General features: G+C 33.9%; 1 protein-coding gene across 15 annotated transcripts in view; it reads left to right on the top strand.

Moving 5' to 3' along the window:
• Window positions 1–19,971, top strand: part of SOX5 (SRY-box transcription factor 5) — a 1,003,105-nt gene that overhangs the window by 594,326 nt on the left and 388,808 nt on the right. The window contains exon 1 of one of the 15 annotated variants that reach the window (XM_078075757.1): window positions 4,177–4,591. The exons of 12 other annotated variants lie outside the window; for them this stretch is intronic. In XM_078075757.1, coding sequence (XP_077931883.1) covers window positions 4,572–4,591 — 20 coding nt within the window. In that variant the 5' untranslated portion in view covers window positions 4,177–4,571. Of the gene's footprint in view, window positions 1–4,176; window positions 4,592–5,743; window positions 5,927–11,089; window positions 11,349–19,971 lie in introns of those variants that run through there. 2 more of the 15 variants (XM_036116363.2, XM_036116366.2) reach the window with 2 other exon arrangements.

The raw sequence follows: 19,971 nt of genomic DNA, 5'->3' as shown, positions 1-19,971 counted from the left end.
AACCTGACTTTGTCCAGTTTGGACATTCACTTAGCATTAAAACATACTTATGAGCACTTTCCTGTGCACTCAATATTTAATTGCTATTAAGCTATATTGAGATAAATCAGCATTTGGTGCCTTTAGAGAACTTTAGAGGAGAGGTTGTAGGTCGTAAGTTTGGTGTTCTCCATTTCTGCACCTATTAGTTTTGGGACCTCAGATACATTAATTTTTGTTTGTTAGCCATGGGTCCTTCATTTGTAGGTGGGATAAAGCAGCTACATATCTCATGTAGTTGTTTGAATATTAAATGAGATAATTTGTTTTATATGCATCACAGTTTTGGGGGAAAGTTCTCAAGAGATAAAATTTATGATTTTAAGTTACTTTGAATTATTCTAAAGGAGATAAATAGTAAGATATCAAACAGTGGGAATTATTACTGGGAACACCATCATCTTTGAGAGAAGTATGGGACTCGAGTTTCTAAAATGAAAAAGAACACTTAAAGAACACTAGTTGGTCAAAAATGTGATCTGAGGAAATTCATATTCTAACCAACTGGCAATACAGAAAGTAGGAGGGTACAAAAACCTTGAATTTATAAGCTCTTATTATATGCCGATGTCCTGGCAAAAAAAATGTATTACGGGAAATTGAAATTTTAGGTATTCTTAAGAGGATGAATTATTGAATTTCTAAGGTGTTTTTCTGAAGAGGTCCGATTGCGAGACTCTTGTCTACTTAAAGTCCACTTTAAGCTATACATGGTAGGTCATCGTCAGCTCATCAGGCATTTGGTGAATGACTCACAGATGTACATTTGTTGGATAATTTTTTTTTTTTTTAAAGAGGGTGGGTTCTTTTTAAATGTTTTTGTGACAAAGTAAATAACATTACAGGGGAAAATAGGTGTATATTTTCTTAATGCCTCTTGTGTCAGGTTAAGTCAATTTAATGTTGCTATTGTCTGACACTGATTTGGTTTAAATTTATTGTGGTTGTAATACTAAAAGTTTTATTTCTCAAAAATAACCTTCCAAATTCCATAAAATGTGAAAGCTGTAGCTTGATGATAGGGACATTTATAAAATATTAAAATGTAATCTGTACCTGTGACAACATACTGAAATTTCAGTTATTAAAATAGATGTTTAACAATTATATCTTAAAATAGAGGAATGAAACACTTACTTTTAAAATGAAAAGAAAAATATTAGAAATGCTTGCTTGAAACAATGTATGCAAAGGGTTAAATTTGGAAATAACTTGTTTATGATCTTAAAAGTTCCTGATATTCTCTTTGAGAATTTTCCAGCAGTGTTCCCCAGCATATCTTATATTTCCTTAGCCTGTGTGAGTCTCCTTTTTATATTTGCAATGGAAACAACATGAGCTCAAAAGCACACTCTTTCAGGTTCATTCCATTTTCCATAATACTGCTTCAGCAGTGTCAAAGAGACTCATTAAATGAAAAATTGTTTTGTGGAGTTTCTGTTGTAGGTTGTACTCTGTTCTTCTCTGAAGATGTATTTATATTTGTATATCTGTTTCTAGACATTTTTATATTTCCTACCAATTTAATTATTGTTCAGTTATCATCATTGTTTTTTGTTCATTTGCATATTTATTTTGGTTCTAACTTTTCTTACCGTATTTACTTTAGAGGGCTTGGATCTGAAACAACTTGAATTTTAGCCTCTTCTGTGTGTGTGTATAATTAGATTTGTTACAAATTTTTCTTGACTTCTTTTAAAGCTGTAGGACTTAACTAGGGGTGCCTGGCTGGCTCAGTCAGAAGAGCATGCTACTCTTGATCTTGGGGTCATGAGTTCAAGCCCCACGTTGGGTGTAGAGATTACTTAAATAAATAAATAATTAATCAATTAACTTTAAAAAAAGCTGTTGTACTTAACTTATTGGTAAGCATTTAATAGTTGTTTAGTGAATGCTAAAGTAAATTGTGTCTAAATTCACATACATTATGAAACCTTCTGGAGACCTACTTATAATAATGTAGCAAAATCACATTGGGGTGTTAGTTCTTATGTAGAGAATATCAGATATATAACAGACTGGATATCTTAAACTTTTCAGATAATTGATAAAGAATGTAGATTTGTTTAACACCTATCATGTGCTAGTCATTAACACATATTTAAACATTATAACATTTAATGTAAAATAAAGAGATTTATGATAATAATTTACTATCAAACACTGGATTGATTGGATAAATTCAATCACTTAGTAAGATTACCAATGACAGGATTTGAGAGGAATATTTTGGAACTGCCTTCTCTTTTCCTGACGTTCTAAAATCTTGCAGAAATGCTAATTTGCAATATAGAATTCAAATGAAAGAAAACTTTTGCGGCCTAGAGAGATACATTTAAAAATTATTCCATTCAACCATCAAACACAGCACTAACTTAGTGCCGATGAGATTATATCAAATTTAATTTTACTAACAATTATTTGAAAGCCTTTAGGTCTCTTAAAAGTAAGACCATCTTGGGATGTTCGTTCAGCTATAAATTCTGGATTGTCATTTTATTCTGTATTATGGTGTCACAAGTGAAATAAGATCTGGCTTTAAGTAACAAATGGACCACTAATTAGCTGTATGACTTTAAACTCCTGTTGCCCAAGTTTAAACACTGGGAAACAAGGATATATACCATCCCACTCTTTTCTATGCTGCTTATGATCCATGAGCTAATTTATGTGAACGAAATTCCTTATGAGCTTAGAGTTCCATTAATTCAAAGTATCATTATTAGAATAATCATTATTATATTTGGCAAATTTTCTGTCTAGTTCCTAGTCTGTTTCAGTTTGTTTAGCAGGCATGATTGTGCAAGAAATAATTTGTTTTTGAATGGCTATAGGAATGTTTATAGAAACATGTTGAGATTGTAAACTAACTTCCAAACCATTTAACATTTTCCTATATGCTCATTGTGTTTATTCGACATATGTATACTTACAAATACATATATCAAATGTCTGTGAAAATAAAACCAAAGACAAGGAAGATTCTGATAGAAGCATCTTTCCTTTATAGTATAGTTGGTCTCAAAAACTCATGTTCTCTTTCTTACCTGCTCTGATGACCTTCTGGATTGGAGTTACAGAGAAACAACCAGAGGTAGTAGCTGTACTAGACAGCAGCTGGGACCATACGGATCTCAGCATCCTGCCTTATGGCCATTATCTTTGTTTCTATCTTTATGCTGCCACAATGTCTCCTTCTTGTGCTCTCCCTGCATCCTCTCCTTGCTGCCTTCTCCTCTTCCTGACTTCAGCTCCCCTTGCCCCTTGTAACTCACCCCCCCTTCTTCATTTTTCTCTATTGATATAAGATGAAACAAGATACCCTATTTAGGAAATCTTTTAAAACTATTTTTAAAAGTGTGTGCAGCCATGCAGCTACCATTCCCTAATTCCCATAACCACTGTTAACAATATAAAAAATTATTTCTTGTATACTTTATCAATTAGACTGTATTAGACTGTAGGTCCCACAAGGGCTGAAAAATATAGGTACTTAAAATAAATGCAACAATTTTCTTATTTTTCTGTGTAGGAATGGGTTGTTGCTGTAATAAAAAAAATAATAATTTGAAGCTAACGACAAGGAAGAATAGTGAGTAATATCCTTCCCCCTTCCCCAACTGCTGAAAAAGAAAATCATGTCAGCATCAAGTCATTTTTGCCACATCCCTTGTTAACAGCTTTTTCAGGGTGGGTCATAATTCTGTGTTTTGTTAGTGTCTTAACTCCATAGTGACATGCTTAAATCTTATTCCACATTGATTTTGTCATATATGTACATTTATTTTTAGGATACCCTGTGAATGATGGATCCCATTATTAAGTTATTATCAACTTTGTCAAAAAATGTATAAGCTTTCAGTGAAGAATACATTTATTAATATGAGAAGGTTAATAATTGCTTTTGCTGTTTGGAATATGTGTAAGGTGTCTCATTGTGTATGTCTAAAAAAGTAAACTTACTGTCTGTCTGTCGCCAGAAAAAAAAAAAAGTGGGACCTAATCAAACTGCTATGGGGTCAACCCTTGTGGTTTTAAAGGCCCTTAATGTTGTCCAGCTGCAAAATAAAAGGAATTGGGAGGGGAAGTTGGAAGGAGTGGAGGGGGTTGGGGGGGAATGTGTGGAAAAGAACAGGGAGTCTGGCTTTTATTTTTTTTTTTAAAGTGAGTTCAGTGCCAGCCTGGACATTGGCTGTGCAGACTATTGAGCCATTGTCTGCTCCATTTCCAGAATAGCCCCCAGTTAATCACTTCGGCTTTGAAGGGAATTTCCTCGTGGAATTCTCCACAGAAAATCTAATCAACTGACCTGCCCTCTCAACAATGGAAGGCTTTTTTTTCTCTCTTTCCCTTATTGGGGCGGGCTCTGTAATGTAGCCTTTTGTGCAGAATGAACCCTCCCAGTAGGAGTGGAGAGCGTGTGTGAGTGACTGAGTGTGTGTGTGTGTGTGTGTGAAGAATGCACACTATCTCGTGTTGGTGAGTGTGTGCTTACTCCCTGACCAGATGCTGCGGTGCACGGGGCAGCCACCATGTCTGCATGCGTGTCTGTGTAAGTGTCTTTCTCTGTGTGTGTATGTGCCTCTGTCATTTCATGTCAAAGGTACATTACCTGATTACCTTCCTCGCCTGCCAGATTTTTATCTAGATAATTGGAACTGCTATGGAGGCTGTGCCTTGCCAGCCAGCTTAGGATCTGTAAAGCCTTAGTTTGTCCACCTTGTTATCTGTGGCTGCCTGGGCAGAGGAAATTAAAGAGATCCACAGCCAGGGGAGCGCTTCCTACCCCTGCCCTCCCCAGCAATCCCAAACAGGACAGTTTGTTAGTACCATCTTTTTGTTTTCATTTTTTGGTTTGGTTTGGGTTTTTGTTCCCTCGTGTGCGTGTTATTTTGGCATGTGGATACCTGTTCCCCTCCACCTCGCACATCGTGTTTTATGGAGTTTGGAGCTGAGGAAACTTTGGTCGGGTTGCCAGGACGTTCGCACCACTTTGTGGAAAGCACGAGCTAACAGTGAGACCGACAGAGTGAGTGACAAGTTGTTTACAGGTTTCCTTGAAGGGGCCTCTGCTATATTTCAATCTGTCAAAGTTGCTTTTCTTCCCTCAGAACAATGCTTGATTGTTGTGTGTATGTGAGTGTGTGTGTGTGTGTGTGTGTGTGTGTTTCCGTGTGCGCACGGAGAGAGCCTAGAAAGGGGTGAGAAGGAATAACAATTCTTTGTGTAAAAATGATATTACCAACATTTAATTTTTTTTGCGTAATTAATTAATAAATACAGTTAGTCCTGGTTCTCTTAGTATGCAGATTTCTCTTTTAATCAGCAGTAAATGCATTTTAAAAAATCATACTGTTTTGTGTGTGTATGAGTGTGTCTGTGTGTGTGTGTGTGCGCGCGCGCGCGCGTGTGACTTTTATTATTTAGAGGAGAGAGAGTATGGGAGACGTGTTAAATGAGTTGACTTCTCACATTCGGTGATGTCTAGAAGAGAGAATTAAAAGGAAAGGACAGGCACCCTGAGGTTGTCTAGTGCCTTGCAGCCGGAGCGTGCGGCTCCGCGGAGGGGGGAGCAGCCAGACCCCACTGCTGGAAGTGCGCTACCCCTTTAAGAGACTGGTCAAGGAGTCCTAGGAGAGGGAGAAGAGGGTGGGGGGGGAGAGGGGGAGAGAGAGAGAGATTGAGAGAGAGGGAGAGAGGGAGGGAGGGAGAGAGGGAGTGAGAGAGAGAGAAGAGAAGAGAAGAGAGAGAAAATCAATTGGTTTAGAAGGTTTGGACTCACTTGACAGGTTCAGTTGGAGACGATCATAGGTGGTTGCTGTGACAAAGGGAAATTGTGCTTTTCCAGCATGCTTACTGACCCTGATTTACCTCAGGAGTTTGAAAGGTGAGTACAGTTTTCCCCCCTAATATATTGAAGTACAACTCTCATTTTACAGTCATCTCTGAATCAATTGGAAGATGCTTCCCTAAAACGTGTTTGTTAGAAAAGCTTTTAGCTAGTGCTTCTGCAATCTTGTTAGCTGATTTTTGTTGTGATTGCCCGGACCAAATTGAACTGATTGGCAAAGTCTCCGAGATTTCTGCTAATGTTTTTAGGTTGTGTCCTATCACAGGAAATTAAATGAACATTAAGCATCTCTCTCCCTTTCACTCGCTGGTTTTCTCTTTCTCATTCACTCTCTTACTTTCTTCCTTCATTGATATTTTTCTCCCCTCTTCACCTTTTTAAATGCTTTTGTACAGAGTGTTACCGTTTTCAATATCTCTGTCTTGTAATTTCTGGGGTGACAGAATGTTTCAGTGGTGGTTAAAACGGAGGCTATAAGTTCCTATTTGATCCTTCCGTAAAACTTTGGAGGCTGCTTAGTAAAGCACATGACCTTTTGTTGATAGAAGAGAGTAGATTTAAAAAAAAGAAAAGAAAATTTAACATCACAGTAATGTATCAGTGTATTACTCTTGAAATGTCAAGAAAGGGGGAATGGGGATGCTCCCTTTCTAAGTTTTAGTAGCTACTTTTTGTGCTAGTTGTCTTAAACTAATTTTGATTTACTTACATTTTCCCCTTTTGCCATGATGGGAATAAGTGTATTTGTAATTAAGTAGTTCCTATTTAAAGAAATATGTGCAATATCCTTCCATTTGATGTTGTTGCAAGTAAAACAGGGCTTTGAAAGAATTTTAGCCCTCTTCGTGTTCCTATAAGTACACATTGCAGTTTTTAAATTTGAGTTCTTATCCCAGCATAAGTTCATTTTTTGGAACTAAAAATAGAATTTTGTTTGCCATTAAAAAGAATTCAAACTTTGTATTCTGTATGGTGAATTAAAAAAAAAAGCTAAAAAAAGCCAGGATGCATGATACCCAGGCTTTTTTTCATTTTCATGAAAGCTACCTTCTGTATAAACATTTGTTGTATCTGACTATGCAATGCAAGCTAGGTGCTAGACCAGCTGGTTAAAAATATGCTAAGTCAAGCTGTTCATCGCTCAAACGACTGAATTTGATATGAAAAGACGAAAAAAGAAAGGACAAAGATTAAAACATTCTAGAAGTGAAGCAATGGAAGAGAAGAAGGGTATTGAGAATAAAATAATGCTTGAATGTGGTCACATATTAGAGAAGCCAGCATCAGATCAAGGAAGAAAGTAAAATAGCCAGCATATATACTTTAATTCTGTCTTCTTTCATTTCTTCTCTTCCTCTTCCTCTCTGTCTCTCTGTCTCTGTCTCTCTCTCTTTTTAATTAGGGAGCATCTTCACAAGATAATTCCAGTGAATGACTGAGCTTTCTTAACAGTCTTGAATTAATTTTTTCAAAGTTCTATATATTAACTCTTCGAAATAGTTAGCTTTTGTTTGGAAATATAGCTTATTCCATATGTAGATATTGAAGTTATTTATATCGGGACACACTAATTCTTAATGTTGCTGTTTGTTAATATACCACAGTAAGTTTTCTAGCATGTACAGAGTAGCACATGATTATCTTCAACTCTATACTTTTTGAAAATAAAACTCTGAGTCTGATTTGTAAGCCTGTTAACAGACTGTTCTTATAAAAAGGTAGTTACATATTAACAGGCTGTAACCTATTTCTCTATATAAGCAAGCTTTCCTGCTGTGAACTTTATTTGTATTTTTTCAATTATCTCTTTTAAACTAAACTTTTCCCCTTACTATTCTGATGTTCAAATCTCTTAACATTTTTTTTCCTCCTGGTGAGCAATTCATTTTTTTTTTTTTTTTTTTTTTTGGTCACCCAAAGGCATGCTTTTCTTGCTGGCTAATTAAATAAGCAAGTGATAATCAATAGAGTTATTAATATAGACAGCATGTTTGGAAATATTAATAGCTAAAATATTTTTTAAATGCCATACAATATAAAATTTCTTAATAATTTCCCCTGTGGTTGTAATTGGTAATACAAACAAAAATCTCGTAATTCATTACTATTTGTTTACATTGAATTTGTACGAGTGAGTATATCTGTAGTCACCCACATAGAGTATATCTTGCAGACTAAATATTGAATATTTATATTACCCAAAGGTGGTATGTATGCTATAACTGCACTATCATATATAGTCAGCTTTTTTTTTTGTCTTTTCCACTATTGCAACTTTCATTGAATAAGTAGGTCATTTCCATTGAGTGTTAATTTTTATTCTGTTTGCTCACCTGCCATAGATGAGTTGTTCACTCAGACTTAGTCATAAATCTGAAAAGAAGACTTCTACATCTCTTTAAGAAATAAGGAAGTTTGGTCTAGAGGATATAAATAAGTGGCTTGGGGTTCATGTATTTTGGAAGTTTTATGTGATCTTTTTTTGTAACTTCATTGGTGGAGTCTTGTCCGTCTTCTTTTATTCTTTCCAACCTGTAGACGATTTGGAACTTTAAGGAATATTCAAAACTTAAATGCCAGGATCAAAATTTGGATTTAGATTTGTTTTGTCCATATTATCAGCCTTAGAAACGAACATGGTCAATACTGTCAGACTAATAAGCACTTGTTAAATAAATCAGAAGTAGTAACAGTTTCATTGTCTGTTAAAAAATGTTCAGGAGGTAGAGCAAATTGAACAGTGATCCTAAAAAGTAAAGAAGTAGAAATCTTTTATATTTATTTTTAAGCATCCCTGTCATAACTGATTAGGATTAATGAAAAATACAATTCTCAGGTGGGAGATGAATAGACAAAGTATGTTCTAAGACATTATTTGTAAGCAAAGTCTTTTACATCATACTGTTTAGAGGAAACATAACTAGCAACATGGTCTAAATGTTAGTAATAGCATCATGAGAAAGAATACTTGAACTCTCCTAGAATTTTTAAAAGAAGACAGTATAATAGATAATAAAAAAAAATCAGACATAAGGTTTCTCCTTTCAGAATACCATCAATTTTTTCATATTCCTAGAATGAAAATATTTAAAATACTTGCCTTAAATATCGATATTAGCTTGTTTCTGATGAATAAAAAAGCAATTTTTGATGCTATCAATAGTATCAAATAAATTTTCAATTTATTTCCTTTATATTTATCCTATCTGATTATAGTGTAATAGTTTTATGACTAAGCTACTTGTTAGACTTTCTAATTGCTTTATGTTAGAGATTTAATTAAAAAGCAAGTGTAAGATGATTGCTTAAGAAGACAGTCTGATAATGTCTAGAAAAAAAAGTTGGGATTGAAGGTAGTGGGATGAAGCAAATTAAGCTTATAGTATCACCTCTTTGCTTCTCTCAAAACGGGTGCAGACAACAGACTATTTTCTACATGTTGAAAGGAACACTATGGGAATAAAACCTTTCTGCAATACAAATCTAACTTATTTACTTTATATTCCCATCAAATTTATTTGTGGTCATATTGACTAAAGAAATAGGTTTTTTTGACCTTAGGAAAATTTTAAGTGTTATTTTTTTTTTTTTTTTCTGAAGAGACAAATACAAATCAGGTACTGTGAAAAGCTAATTTGTATAATTACCATGAAAAATAACTATTAGCGGGCTGCAAGAATATCTCTGACATTAGCGGTACTTGAATTACCTAAAGTTTGGCCATAGTAATAAAATATTTATTACCCAGACAGATTTATTTAGCTTAGTTAGAAACTTTATGAGTGGTAAGTATATTCAAGTTAGCAGGTAACCTCCAGGTGTGAATCAAAGGAAAGTTATCTCTTCACATCTGTCACCTTACCGCAACTGTAAACCTCTAAATTTGATATTGTATTTTTAGGATGTTCTGATACATGCCTTTGTTCATTTTACTTATTTTTATGTACTACTGCTTTGTAGAGGAAAAGGTGCCTACAACTGATTATAGATTTTAATTACTATTTCAATAATTTACAAGTTAATCTGGCTAAGATATTAGTTTAGAATACAGCTTGCCTGAAGTAAGGGACACGCTATACTTTTCTCACACTTTAGTACTGTCCCAGAGACTTAGCAGGAGACCTGCCTGATTACCAAGAACAATTAAGGGTTAAATGTCAGGTGGCACTGTGTGCTGCTCAGTGCTTAGCAGGTTGACAGATATAGAAATGTGTGAATATTATGATTACTTCACATGTGGGTGTGTTTTCTTAACTTATGTTTCCCAAATATAATAAGCATATGATAACAGGATAATGTATTTACCTGTTCTTAGGGAGCTTTAAACTAAAACCTGTGTGTGCATCATACCTGAGAGGCAAATAGTAAGACCAGCTCCAATGCTTTAGCACATGACTCCTCCATAGAATTGGAAGCTATTTCAAGTGGATTATGTTCATAATGCATTTAAAAAGCAAAATTACATTCATGGATAAAATGTGATCTTTATTGTCTGTTCTTTCCACTATCAATTCTCCAAACACCTAATGAGTATATGTATAACGCAGATGTGTATTTTGTAGATTGAACATCTCCCCTTTTTTTATAGATTAGTTAAAAAAATCAGTATAATAGATGGATTTTTGTTTTCTTCCATAATTGGTTAATCATTTATAAGTTCAATGAAGTTAACTAACAGCATGGGGAATAAACCAATCTGGATATCTCTCTTATACTAACTCACATAGTTTAATGTCAGGTGTCTGACTCAGATGATGGCAGTCAGATCAGAAGATGTTCAAAGATTCAACCAAAACATGAAACATTGTCCTTTTAATGGAAAAATTCTGTTGAGCAAGAAATGGACTAAAACAGCAAATTCTTCCTTACGTCATTCATTCTGTCCTTTCCTTTTCATTGATTGATAGCATCATCATTTGTAGTAAATATGAAACTTGAATGCTATATGGATGAGCATGATCAAATGATATTGCTAGAGAAGAAAAAATTAAGGACTGTTAGTGTTTTGCTTAAGTCAACAGTGTTTATTTGGGACACTTTAAGAGAATGCTTCATATCCTTTCATTTTAACCAGAAACTGATAGTGGTTCAGGAGAAGACCTTTTATTCTTTCTGATTTCTGTGTTTTCTCTTGCAGTTTGGAAACTGCGTTCCCTTCCCTTTAGCATTATCTGTTCTCCTCTTCACTTACTAGTTGAGAGTTCATACATCTCCTCTGGAGTTCCTGTGGCGTATGGTTCTGCTTGTCCAATAGGGGGGTGTTGCATTTCTACACATTCAGTATCCTTTTCCCTTGGAGCCTGAGAGTAAAACCTCAGCAGTACTCCCTGCCTTTGCCAGCCTGAGGAGTCAGAGACTCAAAGTTGTTCCCAGCTCTTGCGCCTTCATTGTAGAGCTGCATTCTGCTCAGTGGGCTGCCGAGAAGGACCAGACCGAAACAAGATTTAGAAGAATTCTGGTGAGAACTGTTTATAGGGATATGGTATTTTAAAAGAATGTGGTAAACAAACAGAATTGTGGCATAAACAAAGATAATTAGCATAAACAATGTCGTTTTAGGACAGGTGGTTTAAAAAAACAAACAAAACAAAAAACCCAAATATGAACCCAACTTGAATGCTGCCAGTTTGGAACCACTGAACCTTAATCTGTACTTCATGAGAATTACCCAGGTTTGTTGATAAACTTGTTAACATGCTTTTTCTGTTTCTTTTGTATCATTTTCCGGTCATTATGCCCTTTTGTCACCCAGCTTGAAAGTAATTAATCTATTACAAGGTAGTTTAAGGACTTTTACCCATAAAACATGACAGAAGGAAAATTAAAAACAAAAGCTTGTAGATGTTCATAGGCATTTGAAGTCAGTGTTGAACCTTAAATTAATTCAAACCTGAACTCGTCTCATTGTATTTTAAATCTCTCTTTTCTTTTATCTAAGTAACATTTCAGTCACTGGCTCTTTAGTGTTAATACATTTACTTTTATCTTGCCTTAGAATTCAGAGTTGTTTTGTTTGTTTGTTTTTTTGTTTTTTTGGTTTTCTTTTCTTTTTTTTTTTTTTTTTTTTGCTATGGCTGAACCATCACTTGTGCTATATGTTTATTTCTAAGTGTTGCTTATTTTTTTCTTCCTATTTTCTCTATAACCTAGTGAAGATGGTGTAGCAGTATATATCTAGCTGGGGATCATGCAATATGAAGATGCTAGTTGTTGTGAACCACATTATCTAAACCTGCTATGCCGTCATGATGAATTTTTATCTGGAGACATTTAGGTTTATTACTAAATGACATTTTTTTCTTCATGTCTTATACTGAAATATTTTGACTTTATTGAAATGTGGAGTGTGGTGAACAGAAAGCTGTTTGTTTCTATTGCATTAAGGACCAAAGTATTTTTTGGTAAAGCTAAAAAGATTTTTTTTTCCTCTTCATTTCCTCATGGAGAATGGGGAACAGGAATTCAAAGTAGGTATCTCTGGTATTCTGTAGCCCTTCTCTTTGCTGAAATGAAAGCATTTGTGAATGAGTTTTGGTTTCTTGGAGTTATAAAAATGTGTGTAAACTAGTAAACCATGTCTCATTCATGTGCTATGGAGATTTCTCGTACTTCAGGGACAAAAATAATTTGGCTACTAACGAATTAGGGCTACCTGCCAGTGCCAACACATACTGTAGGTAAGAGGAACACTATAAAGAAAAGCTGCTGGCAACGAATCCATTGAAACTTTCATATGTAACAGCGTTCTATTTCTGCTCTTCACATCTTTGAAAGAATGTGTTCTTTAGAAAAGAAAATGTTGAGAAACAGAAAATAGGATCTTTCTTAAAAATGTATTAGTAGCTTCGTTTTTAATATTTCTCATTGTGGAGATGGATAGAGTTGGATTATGTTCTATGTACATGTGCCTCTCCCCCTACCCATCCCAGTCATTTCTGTCACATTGAAACCTAAGATTCAGATGTACTGAGAATAGATGTAATATGAAGAAATGAAATTCACTGTGTAGGGCAAAACAACAACAACCACAACAACACACGCTCAAGACCTTGTAAGGTTTTTATACTGGCAGATTAAGAGAGTTAGATCAGTTGGGACGCTGAGCAGCAATTTTATAAATGAGTGTCCTCTCCTAAGGGCTTCAGAAACACTACAGAGAAAAGAAGGAAAAGGGTTAACCTACTTTGCTTGTTGATATATTTTTTTAATCTAGTAGGAAAAGAAGACACAGGCCCAAATAGTGTTTTGTTGGTAGCTTTTTAATCAAAATTTATTTTAAAATGCAGTCAGTGATTTACTTTATTACTGATTTTGGTTTTGTTTTGTTTGTTTTGTTTTGTTTTGTGTTAATTAGGATCAAGATACCAAGGGGGTAGTTTGGGAACTGGTTGTAGAAACTTTCACATATGATCTGCTGAGTTGTCATTTTAAACAATTTTGTATTTATCTAATAAAACAAAACATTGTAATGAAAAAGAAGCACAAACATTGAAAATGAGAAATAGGCTTCACATGAGAACACAAAATGAAAAAAATAATGCTTTATTTATGCTATACTTTTTCACTTACAGCTACTATAGGCTGCTTGACAAAGTTCTAAAACCTTTTTATTCTAATTCTGGAGTTAAGGTCTTACTTGTTTGCCTACAATTATTTCTTTGGGTTATTTACCTGGGCCAGAGTTTGTTGGGCAATAATTTACAAAGTCCAAAGACTTTATTTTTACTCTTTTCCTGATGTCTCTTTGTTTCACACCCCCCACCCCTTATTTGCTATTGAGTTTCGTCATATGTTTGAAAAGAGTTTGCAGGAATATGTCACATAAAATTAACATTGCTATTTCTTTGCTTCTTTTTCATCTGCACTACAAGAGATCTATGTTGAAGATTCATTAGGATAATATATAGTGAGTGTTCATATTCTTTAGTAGAGAAGGGAATGAGCTGGTGATCAAACTATTCAATTTCTGATTCATTTATTAATTCAGTTTTGACCTTGAGTGAGTGATAACTGAATATCCAATATCAGATTCAGATTGTCATCTCTCCCATAATATTAGCAGGATGTGAAGAAAACTTTTATGTAATATTCCAAGTACCATTAATCAAACAACACCTAGGAGTGGAAAAGCAAAGATAACAAATGAATGTTATTTCTGAGGCAAGAACTTCTATTTCCCTCCAGCCCTAAACATAGCTAGAATCTCCAAAATAGAGGAAAAGGTATTGTTTTTAGAGCCCTAAGGATTATGGGATTTAAATATGGTGGTATAATTGTTTCTAAAAAATTTAACATTACTGGAAAAATAAAATGGATCTAATTTGACCTATAAACAGTTTAGGGATATTTAATGATTTAAAAGCATTATTTTGGAGAAAGAAGAGCATATCCAAAAATCCTGATAGCAGTTTAAAGAATCAAAGTGAAGGAGCAGAATATATAGACTTTTATAAGTAAACTAAAAGATAATCGGGAGTCACTAACACTTCTATGAAGAATATATATAATAGTATTCCAGCTTTAGAAATCTGAAGGTAGTATTGTCGAGCATATTGAAGGGAAAATTTGAATTCAAGAAGTTTGGTAGCTTAAGATATGGTTGAATAAAATTGGGGGATACTTGAGATTTCGGATAGAGATGAAGAAGTTGAGTGTTAGAGGCCTAAGGCGTACATAACAAATGCAAAAATGTTTGTGGGTTTTGAGTATATTTCCCCTAACACATAGAACAATTTCCTCTTTTTTTTTTTTTTGGTAAACATTTATATTTGTCCGTATCTTCACTGATTTTTTTTTTGTAAGTAAAACATATGGAAAGTATTATTAGCTGGGTATAACATCTCAAGTTCTAATTCTCCCCTATAGACTGAGAAGAAGTTTTGTGTCTTAGTGTATGCATCTGTAAAATTTGAAGATGGGCTGGATAATTTCTAAAATCTCTAACCTTTGAAATTTCATTACCTTGAACTCCATTTGAAAGATCCCTAGCTCCTTACTCTGTTTGTTTAGAGCCAGAGTATCTTATATAACCAGCCTTTACATGTGGAATCACTTCTCAGTTTACCTGTCAGTTGAGTGGTATTATGCAGGAACAAGTAGCTATAGTATATTTTAGGAGTTTTAAATCTAAGTACTATCTATAATTCTTATTTAGGATTAAGTTCTCAAATTTGCTGTGAACTATTTTGAAGCTGAATGGTTCAAAAGAGAAGATTCATATTTTATGTGGTTGAAACTCTCAGGTGCATCAGATCATCATCTTCAACTATGACAAATATTATGAAAAATAAATTATATATGGACTATTGAACAGGGAACTATGGGGCAATATGAAAAGCATGAGAGTGGCATTTTAGGTCAAAGAGCTGAAAGTATTTATAAGAATAAGATAAAAGGAAAAAAGAGAAAAGGCTAGAAAGTAGAGCATCAGCACAACACTGGGGCTTATGGACAGTATATGTCTTTATATGAATAAATAAAACACTGGGCAGGAAAGTGGTAAGATTAATTAAGATTACAAACAGGTAGTCAGTCCAAAGAAAGATTTTAGGTGGTTCCCAAAATAAATTAGGCAATTATTAGGATCATGTGAACCAATATTATATGCATTAGTTGGTGGTTGGCAATTTTAAGAAAAGAAATGTTAAACCTTAAGAAGCAAGGAGTAAAGAAACAAACAATGAAACTAAATGCACTTAAACAATGCACTTAAAAAGCTATATTATCTGAAAGGGCAAGCTTCACATATTGTTAATATGTTACATTTGGCAGATTGCGTGCTTTTTTTTTTAACACAATGTTTGAAAAAAAAAAGTGTAGTTATACCATCAGCTACATGATCTGTAACTCCGTATCCAAGGACTTTCTGTATTAAATGTACTTTGAAAATATGGCTATGGTATGACAAAGTCCTTGTACAAATTAGTTGTAAGTTTTAAATATAGATTCATATATTTAGGATAACATAGGAATTGGCTATTTGTTAAAATTCACTATTTGCTTAATAATTGCGATACAGAATTTTTTTTTTATTCTATTCCTGCCACTTTAATTTAAGAATAAAGAATGGGTGTTATTCTCTTATTCTCCTGGTACAGATATAAAGGTTGTAAACAAAACAAAACAAACAGAAAAGGACCTTGCTGCACCAGAACTACATTTAGAACTAGGACCAAAGGGAAATGTGCAAATATCCTACTGCTCAATAAGAAAGAAAATCTGGAAATCATCCAGTTGAGCAACTTACTGCTAATACATTTTATAATACAGCATTTAGTGATATACAAAGTTGGCATATGTTCCTACAGTTTCTAAATCAAGAATTAAAACTTTGTAATGTATAAGTCATTTAAATTCTTTGGGTTTCAGCCATGCAGCTATAAAATGGGCTTTAAAATGAGTATAAAATTATTTATCCCCTAATTCTAGTGAGTCATTTTAAACTTATGAAAATTTATAAAAATATTTGGATATCTCTGAATGCAAGCCACTGAATTCAGACTTTGAAAAAATTGTATGTTTTTGTTTGATAACATACATGTTAGCATATGAAATAATGCCTGTAAAAAATTTATTGACTTATTTTTTAAAATTTTGTAGTAAATACAACTATAATTATCTTAAATGCACTTATGATTATGGATCCCAGGTAACTTGTACCCCCCTAGCAGCAACATAGCATAGCTTCCTCTGCTTACTGCTAAGAATGAAATATCCTAAAAACACATCTCTTTCCCTTGAATATATAAGAAATATGTGATACACTAAAAGTTGTTTTTGCAAGTGTCAGTATATCAAGTATTAAAATAATGAATTTCCTGATTTAACATATTCCTGTTCTAAACTATGCAAATTAAAACTCATTTATTTGTGTATTGTCATAAAAATGAATCATTTTATATAAAAAATTACTGGACAACAAAAAAGAATGATTTTTTATTAAGGTAAAAAGAGTCACACACTATCTATTGCTTTGTAAAGCATTATTTGTACAAATATTTTGAAAATTGGAAAATACTAAATAACTTGAAGAAAGCTATCTATACAAAAACAGTGCGTCATAGATTTTCATGGTAAAAGTAACTTGAGGAGTTTTGCATTAGCTACCTATTTCTTAGACTCTGGGTGAAGCTTGGGAAAATTTATAGATTTCTTTTTATGGGCAGCTGCAAGCAAGCAAACAAAAACATCCAAGAAACAGAACCTTTATTTTTGATATAAAATTGTTTTCCACTGATATAATCTGTTGAAAGCCAGAAGCCATCCAAAGTGCTGATACCAATTTAAGAAGATGATCTTTTGCCTTAATTATACATCTGGGAAATATTAGCTGAACATTTTGTGGAGAACAGTGAATACCTTAGTTGCCAGTTATCTAAAATGCTGCTAATGATCGACATAGTGCCAGTGTTTTGATGGCTAAAACCTAGGCTGAATATGAATACAAAGAACACAGTTGGGGGAAAAAAAAGCACACGTTTTATACAAAACAGATTTCAACCATCTGCTTGGCACTTAAGTTTGCGACTATAGGCAATATATGAAAGAGACCACTGTCCATGTTATGAATGGTATCACTTTTATTGGTACCTTAGAAAAACCATAGGGTTTTGAAAGCATATATATAACCAATGATTTTCTTCAGCTAAATAATGAAAACAAGGGCCTCAGCCAAAATTTTGTTCCCTCTATAATCTCTTCTATGTCAGTCTTCTTTTCCTAGCAAAATGGGTTTCGCTAATAAAGTAGGTCTTAGTTCCACACCTCAGGATATTAAAATATACCAGACAACACTACACAAGTAGCCCTTAGGACGAGAACCCCAGATGGTTATGAGATAAAATACTGTTTGCTTTAGGAATAGGTTATATTCCTGAGTCTGTTGCCTGAATACTATGGTGCATGTCAAATCAGCATGGAAGTTAATGGTCCAGAAGCACTTCTGAATTTAATGCTTTCCCATTTGTTCTGAATTTATAGTATTAAATCAGACCAGTGCTGTTTCATCACTAGTTCAGTAAGGGAAAATCATGCTATAGATAGTAAATTATAGGCAAAATCTAATTATTTGGCCCATTCCATTTACCTTAAAGGTATGGGAGAAGTCCTCAATAAAAGAATATTGGCAAGTATTATATACTAGAAGCTTTTAAATTTATGGAGTAGTTGGTAAGAGCTATTATAGACTGTTACTTAGCACATAGTAAGGCGAAAATATATTTTGACTAAGTCATTTGACCTATTTTATTTTCCTTAGCTGAAGTAGATTTTGCATTTTTAAATATTAGGAAAATTGAGCTATTAGAATGTGTTAGATTATTAATTTGTCTAGGTTGTATGAATTGCCAAAGGTATATTGCTTTTTAGTTTTTGAGGAAGAAGTATGTTATTTAGGAAAATGTATAAAGAAATGCTCTCAGAATCCCTGTATATTTGTGCTTTCCAATATGGTAGCCACTAGCCATGTGACACTTAGGCACTTGAAATGTGGCTAGTTTGAATTGAGATTCGCTGTAAGTATAAAAAACACACTGGATTTTGAAGACTTAGTTTGAAAGAAAGGATGCAAACTATCTTACTAAGATTTTTTTTAGTATTGATTACGTGTTGAAAAAAATACTGATTACATATTGAAATAACAACATTTTGCTGCATAGACTTAAATAAAATATGTTGTTAAAGTTATTTTCACTTTTTACTTTTTTAACGTGGCAACTGGAAAATTTCAAATTGCATGTGTGGCTCTTATTTGTGGCTCACATTATATTTCTATTGGATGGCACTGTTTTATTCCTTTCCATGGAGGGAGGAAAATGAAAACTTCTATCTGTATCTGGATTCTAGTAGTTACAGCTCAGTAGGGTAGCAATGAATCAGAAAGAGTTAACTGTCTTCCCTTTTTAGCTTTCTGCTGTAAGAAGGTGAAGTTTTATCACTTTTTAAAAAGCCTTGGTAGTAACACTGACTTGCACAGATCTTTATCTCATTTACCCAATGGATTCTGATGGTTTCTTCAAATTTCCATGGAGTTAGAATAGAAAAGAAGATGTTTGCTTAAGGATTGTATAGGTTATTTTAGAAATTATATGTTTAAAAGGACAATTATATTTACTTTTTGAAATGCCACCATGCGTATCTGTCATTTCAACACTGGGTTTAAAGAAGTTTGTGGTTGGGTAGGAATGCCTTCCCCTTTTGCATCCCAGCTGATACTACACACAGTTTCTAAAATTGACCCCCAAGATGTGATCCAAGCTCTTTCTCTGTACATATAGAGACATACTAATAGAGAGAGAGATAAAGATAGCACTGACATTCAGTATGTACTGATTCTGTGCCGCCTCAGCCTCACAAAAATCTCATTTGTTATCCCTATTTCACAAACGAAGAAAACAAAAGAAAGAGAGCTGCCTAACTTCCCAGGTAACAGGGGGCGGAGCTGGGATACAAATCCCGACAGTCCAGCTCCAAAGACCTCACTCTTAGCCATCAAATTGTAGTATTGATCTAGATAATAAAGTGCTTCCAGAACTTTATAATCTATTATTGAAGTCGCAGGAATTTCTTCCTTCATTCAGCAAATGTATTTCAAATACCTACTATGGCAGGCATTATTTTAGTTGCTGAATAAATATGATTAACAAATCAGACACTATAAATAAATAACATACAATGATTGTGATACAGACATCTAATTTCTCCTGTCTGAATGAATTCATTCATACATGCACAAGGTGATATGCTAGACGGTGGATATCCAGACACGTGGACAGTTCTATAAAGGGTTTCTTGGTAAAGGCTTCTTGAAACTGTTTTTGAGAGATACCAATTTCCAGTGCACATTATAAATGGAATTTCCTTTGAGAAGTGTAACTATGTAAAATTTCTCAAATACCTCTTTCTTAAGTCCTTTACAGTGGACTCCTTATGGAAATAATATCTTTATGGACAGGCGAGTATTTCTGCTCAGAAAATTTATCTGATTAGTTTTTGCTATCTTAATGGGTAGGACGCCTCTTTACAATAGAGTAGTTTTTAAATATGTCACCGTTCACATTTTCAGTGGTGAAGTTAATATGGAA

The sequence above is a fragment of the Halichoerus grypus genome, chromosome 6, assembly GCF_964656455.1.
Source record: "Halichoerus grypus chromosome 6, mHalGry1.hap1.1, whole genome shotgun sequence".
In the NCBI taxonomy this organism is placed as follows: Eukaryota; Metazoa; Chordata; class Mammalia; order Carnivora; family Phocidae; genus Halichoerus; species Halichoerus grypus.
The sequence above is the reverse complement of the archived record's forward strand: the minus strand, read 5'-3'. Positions and strand labels throughout refer to the sequence as shown.